The sequence below is a fragment of the Centruroides vittatus genome, unplaced genomic scaffold (genome assembly GCF_030686945.1).
Source record: "Centruroides vittatus isolate TY-2023 unplaced genomic scaffold, ASM3068694v2 contig_439, whole genome shotgun sequence".
Taxonomy (NCBI): Eukaryota; Metazoa; Arthropoda; class Arachnida; order Scorpiones; family Buthidae; genus Centruroides; species Centruroides vittatus.
The window spans coordinates 2,464,349-2,477,820 of record NW_027122239.1 but is presented as its reverse complement, the minus strand read 5'-3'; the positions used below and the strand labels follow the sequence as shown (position 1 = coordinate 2,477,820).

The 13,472-nt window shown below is 34.8% G+C and overlaps 1 protein-coding gene across 1 annotated transcript in view; it reads left to right on the top strand.

Moving 5' to 3' along the window:
* Nucleotides 1–13,472, top strand: part of LOC136977038 (meckelin) — a 43,525-nt gene that overhangs the window by 3,037 nt on the left and 27,016 nt on the right. The window contains exons 2-5 of the mRNA XM_067272470.1: nucleotides 1,770–1,855; nucleotides 2,617–2,716; nucleotides 5,055–5,139; nucleotides 13,021–13,093. Of these exons, the coding sequence (XP_067128571.1) occupies nucleotides 1,770–1,855; nucleotides 2,617–2,716; nucleotides 5,055–5,139; nucleotides 13,021–13,093 (344 nt within the window). The remainder of the gene's footprint in view (nucleotides 1–1,769; nucleotides 1,856–2,616; nucleotides 2,717–5,054; nucleotides 5,140–13,020; nucleotides 13,094–13,472) is intronic.

Below are 13,472 nucleotides of genomic sequence, written 5' to 3'. Positions count from 1 at the left end.
AAGCCCTCCAAATTGTTAAATCCTATTTATTAGGTTATCTAACTCTATCTAATTTACAGTCGTGGGCTAAAAGCGTCGTTTATTATTAAATAGTTGCTTGTTTTCTCTAACTTTTTATAATTTTATTCTTGTTGTTCTGACATTATTTGACTCCTTTCATTTCTAAATTATTTTTCCTATCTAGATTTTCAAAATTTGTTATTAAATTTAAATCACCATTTATTTATCTATTAGATTCAGATTAATATTGTGATTCAGATTCATCAACAATATTTTACTATAAAAATCTGTACAAACTTGATTTTATGTTCATAAAGATAGCAAAATACCATTGATAAATCTGTGAATCATAATATTGCAGATTTAGATTGATATTCCAAATCATTTGAAGATCTTGTAAATATTTAAGCATGGTATTTGTATTTTAACTTGAAGAAGACCATTTAAAATAGCCGAAAACATTAGTTCTTTGATTTAATTAAAGAAATTGCTAGAAAAGAGAGAAAGGTGTCTGAAACTTAAAATATGAAAATAAAAATTTAATTATAATATTTTATTTATTTCACTATTACATAAACTACATTTTATTCAAAATATGATATGCATGTAATATGATATTTTGAAATGCCAATAGGATTGAATATTTACAGTTTAATAAAACATTATTGTTACCGAATTAATGTAGTTACAAATACACATAAATAAATGTGACACTATTAGTAATTCAGACTAAATAACATAAGACATAATGTCAAATTTATTTAAAATTTTTTTACATAAATTAATTTTTCTATTACATTTATGACATTCAGTAATTAACATTTGACTTACATCACCATATAAATAATTTACTGGATAACAGCATATAAATTAGTATTTTTTTCTATTGTAAATTATTAAATATTATACATATTATTTTTTGTATGATGTTAATGGAGATGTTAAAAAAATTTTATTCTAAATGACGCATTAGTTTTCAGTATTTAGACATATGCATTTATTCTATTTCAATGATTTATGTTAACATTTAAAAATGAAATAAGATAATTACAATATTTAGTTATTTATCCTTCTTAAGACGATAATTTTTTAAGGTGTAAATATTGTATATTTATTTTACAATCCTATAATTTAGAATCAACAGTTATTTCCTGTCACTTAATATTATTTAAATGATATTAAACTTATCATATTACATTTCTCATGTTTGTACATTATTGAAATGTGTTATATCCTGTATTAGGTTATATACTTAGTATATACAATAACGTTAAGTATATGTTATATTTGTTTTTAGATTAAACCTATCTTAAAAGAAGCTACATTAAAATTACAATAAAGCTTTAATTCTCAACAAAAATCTTTTTTGTTTGCATATTTTTGTTCTTTATAATCTTAATTTGTTATATTTTTGAAAATACCTTAGTTGAATCAAGAGTCAAAAATGAAAAAAAAAGAAAGAAAACTACAATTGTAAGAAATATAAAAATTTTAAATTAGTTCAGGTATCAGTTTTTACCTCCTACAGCATTGTATATATAATTATATCATTATGTAATATATTCAAAAGCAAAAACAATTGATGAGAGGCAGGTGTTCATTTGTGTCATTGTAATTTTTTATAGCAATTTTGTCAATTTGTTGTTTAATATTTTTATAGTTTATTAAAATGAAATTCTTAGGAAAATTTAGTGAATGCTATTAATTTAAATGATCTATTACAATAGTATTATACTGTTTTATAATTAATATTAATATTTTCACTACAGGAATGTCTTGTATCTGTAAAACAAACCATAAACTGGTATCTCGAAATGGTGACGTGATCGAGTGTGAACCATGTCCATATAATCAAGTAAGTTAATTTGATAAAATGTACAAATTAAACTTCTATATTATAAACTTTGCACTTTATTTCAATGAAAATGTAAGTAATCAGTTTCATTTTCATATATATTTATTTAAAATAGCTTTTATTATTATTATATTACTAAATGTATATAATAATTAATTAATTAATACTGATTTAAAAGAATGCATTTTAACATATCTGTATTCTGATAATATTAATTAGCCTATAAATTGATTTTCTAAAAAATATTAATATGCGAAGGAGTTTTTATAAGCTGGCTGAGTGGTAAGAGACAGGACTGATATATGCAGGTTTAACCCATCCATGAAAACTTCAGAGTTGATCTAGATTCAAATCTGGGTCCCCTAGAACAGCAAGCTGATGCTTTACTATCTTGACCATTGGACCATTAATCTAGTAATTGATTAACTGTCATTATTTTTATTATATATAAAAATAATATAGTTAAAGCTGGATGTAATATAAAAGAGACAAAACTATACATTGTTATTAATTTATAATTTTTTTAATTAATCAATAATTAAGAAAATACAGTAAAATAAATAACATTAAAGTTTTAAACTAGTATTAAATAATTTATTAATGAGTTGAACAATATTTTTACATATAAAATAATTTAGTTTATTTGTATCTACAATAAATTCTGAAACTACATCACATAAAATATGTTATCATTTTATCTAATTATAAAAAACATTAAGATTTAAGAAATTTTAAAAGAAATTTAAAGTTTTTATGTTAAGGTAACCTCATATGATGGATGGAACTGTTATCCATGTAGCCCTGAAAATCCATATGACAATTCTACAGAAAAGTGTTCTCATTGCAATAATGGTATTAGAGGTAATAAATTTTTCTTGTATATAATTTATTAAGTTATTGAATTATTGTATTATTGTAATTGTCTACTCGGACCTTACTTATTAGTAGGACTTTATATCAGTGTCTAAAAAATTGAAAAAAAAATTATTGAATTATTTTCTAAATTAACTTTGATATGTTTTCCTATTAAACAATTATTTGATTTAAGCGCATTGTTTTTACTTTAGATCAGTGATTCTCGACCACTGTTTCGTGGCACTTTAGTGTGCCGCGAGATTTTTGAAATGTGCCACCACTGCGAATACTCGTACATAAGCGACGTCAGACAAGTAGTTCAATACGTTCTACCTTCCTAAGGCGCTTTTGGAAATTGTAACCGGTGTTACCGGTAACTGCCGGTAGTTACCAAAGCATTTAGACAATGTGGACCTAAATAACCAACCGCGTTTAAAAAATCACTGTTATGACGTCCTGCAGATACTTACCGAAGTAACTGTGTGTGCCGCCAAATTTTTAAATTATTAAAAGTGTACCATGACGAATAAAAGCTTGAGAATTACTGCTTTAGATAAATAGCTGAGTTGTTTTTATTTTAATTTAATAAAATGATTTTATTTTAATAAAAAAGATAAACTAAACAGAAATATTTTTAATAAGTATAAGTAATATAAAATCAGTAAAGTATGGATATTTTTAGCCATATTGTTGTTTTAGAGATTTTAATTATTTCAAAATATTTCAAGAAATGCTGGATTCACAGGTTCAGATTTTTGAAGACAGTAAATAAAATTATTTTTAAATGTAAAAAAAATTCTTATTTTTGTTATATATATTACATTATTTATAAACAGTGAATCAATACTGATGTTTTAATAGAAAGATTTAAAATTCAAAGTATCTCAATATTTATTTAAAATATTTTTATGCAAATACATTTCGTATAAATTAAACAAGAACATCTTTGCTTTTGTTGTTTCTTCTATCTTAATCTATAAATTTTGTATTTTTTCTTCTGTTTATAGAGTGTATCCTAATTTGTTAATAGCGGGGTTGAGGCCGAAGTTTTAAATGCAAAAACATGTATGTCGGATATGTCGGACGTTCAGCGCCGCTTTCCTGTAAGCCTAGAAGTTTGACAGTGGTGTTTGGAAAGTCAGTGGAATCATGTTCGACATTCCAAATGCCATTGTCAAACTTCTAGGCTTACAGGAAAGCGGCGCTGAATGTTTGACATACACATTTTCACGTTTAAAACTTCGGCCTCAATCTCGCTAAAGTTTCATTTTGGCCACATGTTACACATGTGGCCAAAATGAGCTGGCAAATCATAGAATTCATTACAGAATGATACAAACACAGTGAGAAGGTTTGTTTTGATGCAGTGCATTCTTAGATGAAAAAAGTATAGTTATAATGAAACAGTAAACTGATTTTGATAATTTTGTTTTGTATTGATTGTGCATTTTTTCTGCCTGAATACTTTTTCTCTTATAAATTTATTGTAAAATTATAAATAAATTTATAAGAATGGAAGATGTTTTACCAACTTTTTCTGTATTTCACTAAAAAGATAGTTTTTGTTTTTGTATCAGTAATGAAATACCAGAATTTAAATAAAATGATACTGTATTTTGGTGTTTCAGAAATGGTCTTACTTATCAATATTCAATATCCTGATATTCAAAGTCTTAGTAAGACTTGCAATATCAAGATACTGGATATTACAGGCAATCTTCAACTTTCAGGCATAATGTGTTCCTGAATAATATGTACAAAAGTTGAACAATAAAATTGCATGTTAAAAAAGGAGTCCGTTCTCAGAGAGCTAAAGAGAAAACATATAAAATCTCTTAATTAATAAAGTAGGAAAATACAGTACAGTTCAAAAAATATTATTTAAAACATTAAAACCTTAGATTAAACAAAAAGAGATAATAAAAATTAATTTTCACAAATGACCACCTAATTATCAAATCCAAAACTGGCAGAAAGGACCACTGTTTAATAGCTAAAAATTTTTGTCAGCTGAAGATGTGAAAAACAATTTAGAGATGTCAATATGAAAGTCAACGTCTGCCTGTATTACAATTTTAACTATTTCCATGTTTTATCTGGACAACTTGCATCTGTTTGCACAGATGTTCAAAATGCTGCTTGTGCATCTGAATGTAACTTTGTACTTTGCCTTTGACATTGATAAATTACGACTGAAATTATTTATCTCAGAAGTGATTGATTTATTTACTTATTTTCATTATGACTTCTTAAACTTATCTAATGATGAAAATATAAAACTTATATAATGTTAATTAATATATAGTTTTAATATGAGTATAACTTATGGAGACACTATTTTCAGTTGAAAAATTAAATGAGTATAATATCACTGAGCACTCCTGTTCTCCTTGTCCCAGTTTTACTTGGCCAGACAGTACAGATTCCAGGTAAGATGTTATTAAGAAATTATTTTAACTTTAACAGAATTCATTTTTATTGTTCAATAATGAATTATTCTAAATTCTTTAGGTTTATTAACTAAAATACTGAGTAATCATAATTAAGTTTCCCCTGATCAATGCTGTCCACAGATATTTAGAAGTCCAACCAAATCTGGTATGGTGACATTTCAGAACAAGCAGATATTTTCATTAAAAAAAATTAGTATCAAAATTCACCACTATGGCATTTTTAGCAATTTATACAACACATTTTATTTGTACAAGACACTCATGCTATACAGAGAGTGGTACAGGAGATACTGCTTAATTTGGTTCCCATTCTGAAGATGTAAAACCTGAAGGCAAACAGTGTGTTCAACAGTTCACTTTAATTGATTCTCTGGAGGCTTCTTATATGCAATATGATACTGTCATTCAAGGTTGCCAAATTTGCAACATGTTCTCAGTAAACCACACTTTTAAGCATCCTCATACCAAAAATTGTATGGGTTAAGATCCAGAGAATGAGATGGCCAGATGATAGGAAATGCTAATCACTCTGTTATTGGTGAAACGTCAAAGAAACTGCTAGTTATGTTCAAAATAACCACTCAGTCGGTTTGACGAAAAACACAAATTTTATATTTACAGTAAATGTACAAAATAATCCAAATTAGAGTTACAATTAAATATGCACAAACACTAGTCTGAACAACAACCGACTATTCCCGTACAAATTCGTCGAAAGAACTCCTTACGAACAAACAGACTTGTAATTAACAAAACCTCCGAGTCAGGAACAAGTTCGTACACAAACACGTAACTTCCAACGAGAGAGTTAGTTAGCACCTCGATAACGACGATCTCCCTTGATCCGATCCGATCCGATCACCTCCGATCCGATGCCAGCCGATCCCGATACGAACTTCGATCCAAGCTTAAATAGTCGACGGCGTTCGAACCCTGCTCCAATCAAATTTGAATGTTCCCGCAACGGCCGCCAACGGTCACTTCCCGCCGGCCAATCGTCCGATGGTCGACGATTTGAAACTTAACGGTTCTTCCCACGGAAGTTCCTAACGGTCGTTTCTACCGGCCGATCTTAACGACTTTTCCGTTATGAAAGTTCAGTTGTAACAAACAGGTGGGAATCGCGCGTCTTGGCGATTCCATACCTTACACCTCCGCGGCCAAGGATCAAACTGCGCTTAGCTCAAGCCTGTTTGATCCAACAACACTCAGCAACTTTACAAATGTCCGTTCGTGCGGACTGACCCTTACCTCCGGTACAACCGGGCAAACTCGCTATAACCCGAGCACAGAGATGCCTCGCGATGGTGTAGGACCCCTTGAATCCCCGAGACCTATCCGCGCGGTCCCCCTACGAGGAGGTCGTCCCCGTCGCCTTCGGCGCGTCATCCGGTTTTGTTGGTCACCAGGTGTCACTCGGCCCTTCTCACGGAATTTGGGTTTCTTACCGCGAGCTCGGTTGTGACCGTTGTCCGTCGTTTTCCGGACCGGCAATATGCCTCCCTCCGGACTTAGCACGTGTGTGGGTGGTTCCTGATTGGCCACTGGCCGCGCCCGCCGTGGCCTGAGACCTCCGGGTCTCTTCACCGCTGTGTTTTCTTTGAACCCGAGTGACGGTCGCCAAGATCACGTTCGCCTGTTGCCCAATCAATCCGGCCAAGTCGTCCACGGAATGACATTCCTTCGTAGCATCCAGAGGCTCATCCCGTGTCGTATTCGGTAACCCTAGCAGCGGTTCGCTAGTTTCCCCGATCGCTCGTCTTTGGTCATCGGCGTGTTGCGCCAACTGAGTCGCGGGTTCCCGGCCGATATCTCCCAAGTCGATTATTTCCCCGACGCCACAATTTTGACCCTGAGGCGTCCCAGCTACCCCATTCTTTACTGCTCTGACTTCCGGCCTCCCTTCATCAGCATCCTCGCTCTCCAGTTTCCTGTTCGCGGCGGGTCGTTCGCTTCGGCTATCCGATTCGCTACCGGAATATCTCCTCGCAATAGGAGTCGCATCCCCTGCTTTATTTTGCTCAGACTGCGCCCTCCGCTCACACTGGGCCGTGCGCTGCCGCCCTTGTGTCTGGTCAAGCGGTCCTATGACCATCCCCCGGTTTTTGTCGTCGGGCGGCTCTCGTTTAACCCCCTCGCTCGCTTCCACGAACATCCCCGCTACCGCACTTAATATACTCTGCTCCTCAGATAATTCCCTTTTTCTTGCCTCGGAATCCGCTTTCTCTCTCGCTTCTACCAGCGCTCGGAAGTCCCTTTCCGTTAAGAGGGCGTCTGTCGCTTTCCCTAACCTATTGGTGATCGCACACGTCACCCGTGCCGATCCTGGCGTTTCTTCGCGTCCTTCCTCCCACAATCCAAGCGGCACTGACGCTAAGCCTGCCTCTACCTGGTGACCGAAGGCTCCAACTAACCGTGTCTTCCCCCTCGTTTCTGTCACCGCTGGTACCCTTGACTTCCTCAAAACTGAAATTTCGGCTCCCGAGTCGACTATAGCTGACAAGCAACTTCCGCCACAGGCCAACTTAACTCTGCGTAGCGAATCATCGGCTTCCGGTTGGTCGTATGTTGTCACTCTTGCCACTAAACGTTCGTTCGGTCGGGATGGCTCGTTTGCAGGTGCCAACCTCGCCCGGTCCAGCTCGCTGGACCGCTTCTGCTTGGGGCAGTCCCTCCTCCAGTGCCCCATTTTACCGCAAACGTGACAACTATTCCTCGTGTGTTGCTCGGGCGCGCCCCGTGTCACGGGCTTCAATTCCCTTGACGGTTTCCCCTGTTGTTCCCGCTGCCGTCCAGATTCCCTGTCTAACGTTAGTTCGCCGCCCGTCGCTTCTGCAAATTTCTCTATATGCTTAGCTAGAACCGCGGGTTTGCTCCACCCGTTCCCTTCTTGCAGTATGACGTATTTCCTCGCCTCGGGGGGCAATAGCGTCTTTAGGTGGTCCGCCACAGTCAATTCTACCAGGTCCTCTACCGTCCGCACCTCCCTACTGTCTACGTAGTAACCGTATAAATCCTTCAGGCGCGACGCAAACTGCGGCCACGTTTCTTCTGGGAAGCGCGCTGCCCGCCTAAACCCCTTTAAGTATTCCGCGGGGGAGAGCCTCAGCTCCTCAAGGACGAATTCCTTCAGGGAAGGGTAATGTTTAATTTTCTCCGCTGGCAATCTAGCCAGCGACGCTCTACACTTTTCGGACAATGCGCCCAGCACTATCTTCCCCTGTGCTTCCGCCGGAACCTCGTAAGTCTCTAAGATTACCTCTACCAAGCGGAACCACGAAGGCACTGCCTCTTCTTCCTCCGGCATCTTCGGTAGAGCCCCCCTTACTCTACGGGCGTAATCGTCAAAACTCGCTTTGCCGAGACCGTCCTCACTATTCCGGGACCCGTGTGCTAACCTATCCTGTTCTAACTGTATTTCTGCCCTTCTTGTCGCTTCTGCATCTGCCTTTTCTTTGCTCGCCGCCTCTATTTTCGCGAGCTCGATCCGCAACTTCAGTGCTTCGAGGTCGTCTCCTGACCCGCTTGTCCTACGCGACGTTCCCGGCTCGTCGTCCTCCCAATCTTTAGCATCTAGCTGCCGCGATTTCGCGCGTCTAGGCATCTCTGTGTGCTAGCGAGAAACAAAAAATTTACCTGGGTCTAATTGCTGGTGATGCTCTGTACGTCGTCTGCTTCTCTGTCGTAGCTCAGTTCTTCCGATTCTTTGGAGTATAATCCAGGATAATCCAACGTAATCCAAAGTATCCAAAATATCCTGTCGAGACTGCGCCAGTAATGTTCAAAATAACCACTCAGTCGGTTTGACGAAAAACACAAATTTTATATTTACAGTAAATGTACAAAATAATCCAAATTAGAGTTACAATTAAATATGCACAAACACTAGTCTGAACAACAACCGACTATTCCCGTACAAATTCGTCGAAAGAACTCCTTACGAACAAACAGACTTGTAATTAACAAAACCTCCGAGTCAGGAACAAGTTCGTACACAAACACGTAACTTCCAACGAGAGAGTTAGTTAGCACCTCGATAACGACGATCTCCCTTGATCCGATCCGATCCGATCCGATCACCTCCGATCCGATGCCAGCCGATCCCGATACGAACTTCGATCCGAGCTTAAATAGTCGACGGCGTTCGAACCCTGCTCCAATCAAATTTGAATGTTCCCGCAATGGCCGCCAACGGTCACTTCCCGCCGGCCAATCGTCCGATGGTCGACGCTTTGAAACTTAACGGTTCTTCCCACGGAAGTTCCTAACGGTCGTTTCTACCGGCCGATCTTAACGACTTTTCCGTTATGAAAGTTTATTGTAACAAACAGGTGGGAATCGCGCGTCTTGGCGATTCCATACCTTACACTGCTGTAAGCATCATCCAGTATGTGGAGAGCCTCTCCATCTCCTCTCTTCATGAAATTGATTGATTCAAGGTATTGTTGTACCCTAACTGCATCTTTGTTGCAGTTAGGGTACAACAAAAGTGTTTAGGATATATCAGTATTTCTAAGTCATCACAGAGCATGTCACATTGGAACTAGCTTTGTGGAAGAAGAATGGGCCAAGGACAAATGTAGCAATGAATTCACACTGGACTGTAACTTTAGATAAGTTTAGATAAGTGCTGTAAGAATCTGCTGGAAAACAAAATAGCTTTCCATGGCCCAAATGCAAGAGTTACAGGTTTTCAGTGTTCCACAGAAGTGAAAATGTGCCTTGTTGCTCCATGAGATCTTTCATGGTTAAGATAAGTCCACTTTTATTCATTTCAAGGAATAAAAGTGGGCATGTCATAGACAAGGAATAAATTTAAAATTTTTTTTATAGTTATTAAATTTATCAAGAAATGATGCCTAACATCTTTTATGCAAAATTACTGAACATTTAATTATTAAATAGTAGCTATATTATAGGCCAATATAATCTGAAAGATCATTTGGCCTCTAGCAAGGAATGTCAATACAGAAGTAAATCAGGTTTCTCTGTTGGCAGCAAGCAACTGCAGGTTTTTACTGATCTTTATATGGATAACAACACACCAATTTTGTTATTACCTTCCACATTGTGCCATAGAATATTCTCAACTGCTGTGACAACAGTCGTGCACTACTGGAACATACAATATTATTCATTGACTGTTCAACATCTTCAATGATTAGTGCATAGATAGGTTTGTATCCTCAACTGGACAGATGATTAAACACTCCTAGACATTGTTTCTTTAAATTGAGTGATCATTCTCATGAGAGCTTGTGGTGTAAATGGTCCTTGGCATAAATCCCTTATGATGAAAATATTTCTGAAGTGCACCTACAATTTCTTGTGAAGTTGCTTTATGAAAACAGTTGCTTAAACAGTAGCCATTTTATTGGCTTGGCTGCAACATGTGTTTATATAGAGGAAACCACTTTGTTGCTTTCAGTACCAAAAATGCCACAATGATGAGTTTTGGTATTAATTTATTTTTATGGAAATGTCACCATACCAGATTTAGTTGCATTTGTACTGCTAAATATCACTGCAGAGAGCATTTACTAGGTATACTTTAATTACAATCATTCAGGACATATGAATATATTTTTCATTTTTGCATTCTAATTTGAGTTTTTCTTAAACTGAAGAAAATATAAACAGTTTACTTACAGGTTTTTAAATTCAGCTACTATATGCATAAAGTACACCTAATTCTGTTTTTACATGATAGATTGGTTTCTGGAAATTATGAGTAAAAAATACCTTGTATATATGGAAAATTAGAAGATTGGTTACAGACCTAAGAAATCAACAAAAAATAATTAAATAAACCATATGAAAAATCTTGTTAGAATCTTTTTTTTTTTTTGTCTGTTATCAAATTTTATTTTACATACAATGTGCATAAATTAAAATGAATTATAGGAACATACATTTTATTTGAAAAACAAAGAAAAGTAAAAATTGAGTAAAATATGTAATGTGAGTTATACATAAGATTTTATTTGCTGTCACTTTCTGACAATAAACACATTTGAAAATGATTGAAATATTCACTGCTATCACTAAAAATGCTTTGGTTATCGTGTTCTTCATCCACAGGCAAAGTTCTTTCTGTGTATTCCTGAACATTAGCAATAATGTCCTGTGGTGCTGATGTTACAGTAGTTTTATGAACGAATTCAGTTATTAATGACTGTGTTCATATTTTGGCTAGGCCTTTCTCCATTTCTTCTATTTTATGGGATAGTTGAGACAACTCTCCATGTAAATATTTATTTTCTTCTTTTAAAGAATTAACCTCTGTTCTAATTCCTTGAAGTTCATTTTGGAGCTGCGAAAATTTATCCTGTATCAGTTTGTATATCAATTTTAATGAGTATTGAGATTCATCCTGTATCTGTAATTCTTTATGATGTACTGTTTCAAAATATTCATTAATTTTTGTTGTTCTCAAAGTCACTGGACTGCTCTTACTGAGATCTTCCTCTATTTGATAATAGTCTTTACTAATTAAGTCATTCAATTGATTTCCTTTTTCCTTTACTTTGAGATTATCCTTATGTAATCTACCTTGTCCCCTTCTTTGCATATCCATTTGACTCATTTGTTGCAGAGATTGAGGATATGTCAAAATGTTTATGGTCGGACTCTGTTCATAAAAAAATATATATAGGATTCCTTTGTATATTAACTATCACCTCCTGTGTGTCGGTTGCCTTTGTATGTGACGAAAATTATTATTTGTACTTTTGCCCATGATGTTTATTTTTTTTTGTTTGTTCTATTGTGCGTGTCTTTGGGCAGTTTCCGTACGGCAGCTCTGTCCCAATGATGCGGTATAAAAGAGGTGTTCAGATCGGAATTCGATATTCTGCTTGGGGACGTGAGAGGAAGTGTCTTGCCCTAGTGTGAGGTTCAGCAGAGTTTTCTATTCTTTCTTCGTGTTGGGAAGACATGCAAGTCTAACTGTTTGTGTAATTCATTAACATTGAAGGAACTGCTGGTTAGATACAACATTTATCATCATAAAAAAGGTTTGTCTCTGATTCGAATTCCTGCAAAGTGAATATTTTTGGTATTCAGTGGACTGTTTTGTCGTTCATCTACCGATTGTTTTTTTCTGAGCTGCCATGTGCTAGACACCTGTAAAGTCTGTGAATATACTATATATAAGAATTGTGTACATAAAAATTAGTTTTTAGTGTCTCCTGGTGTGATTGTTACTCTTGGTAATCATTTCTCTATCACTTTCCTGCAAGTTTCTGCATTACAGTGACTTGCAGATTCCACAAGGGAAAGGACCTGGATTTGGTTCAATCCTGGCAATTAACAATAAACTTATAATTAAAACCAAAGATAATCTGTTTATAAATATCCACTTCTTTGGAACCATCATATTATAATTATTTAAGGCTTTCCAAATTCACCAATACGCACTTATCAAGCTCCACTAAAATGTTCACCAACACCTCCGACGACTAATGCCCCAATATATTATAGTTTTCAACTCACTTATAAAATGAGCATGACTTTTAAAATGGTTACTAGATCCCCAAGTTTTAGGTTGCCTTAAAGAAATGAAGCATGGCAGTAAAGCTTCCTATAATAATTATAAAATATAATTAATATTATTTATTTCATTACATGAATGCATTTATGTTATTGCACTCATCTTCCTGAAATTTGTTTTTGGTTCTGCATCAATATATTTTTTGTGTGTTTTTTGATTTCCACTTCTTTATAACCCCACTAATTCAAAACAACTGCATAAAATAATTGGTTCAGATTAGCGAGAGTGTAGCGTATTAGTTTTCATATTTGAGAATAATATTTTTTAAGAATATTTATTTTATAAAATCTATGTGTTTTTGTTAGATGTATTTATTGTCCTGAAGAATTTCATGATCCTAATGGAATTTGCAAATGTCCACCTGGTAAAGATGGTCAGGTAAATCAATTCTTTTAATAAATTATTATTTAGTTTAAATAAATTTTGTACTTTTTATGAACTACCATTAAGTGAAACATAGTACAGTATGTAGTAAAATTAATACAGCACTTATTCATAAACTAAGTATGTCATAAACGTAGAAGATAATGTATTAATAATATATTTTTTTTAAATTGCAATTGAAGTTATATTAAATTTATATTAAAAAAAATATTGAAAAATCTCTGTGTTCATACTATTAAACTATACTTTTCTTACTTTATTTAAATACATTTAAGTACGTAAAATATTTTGAAGGCAATAAGCAATAGTTAAGTATTTCAAATTAGAGTTGAAATTGACTTATGTATATTCCTATTTATCATCGTACAAAAGA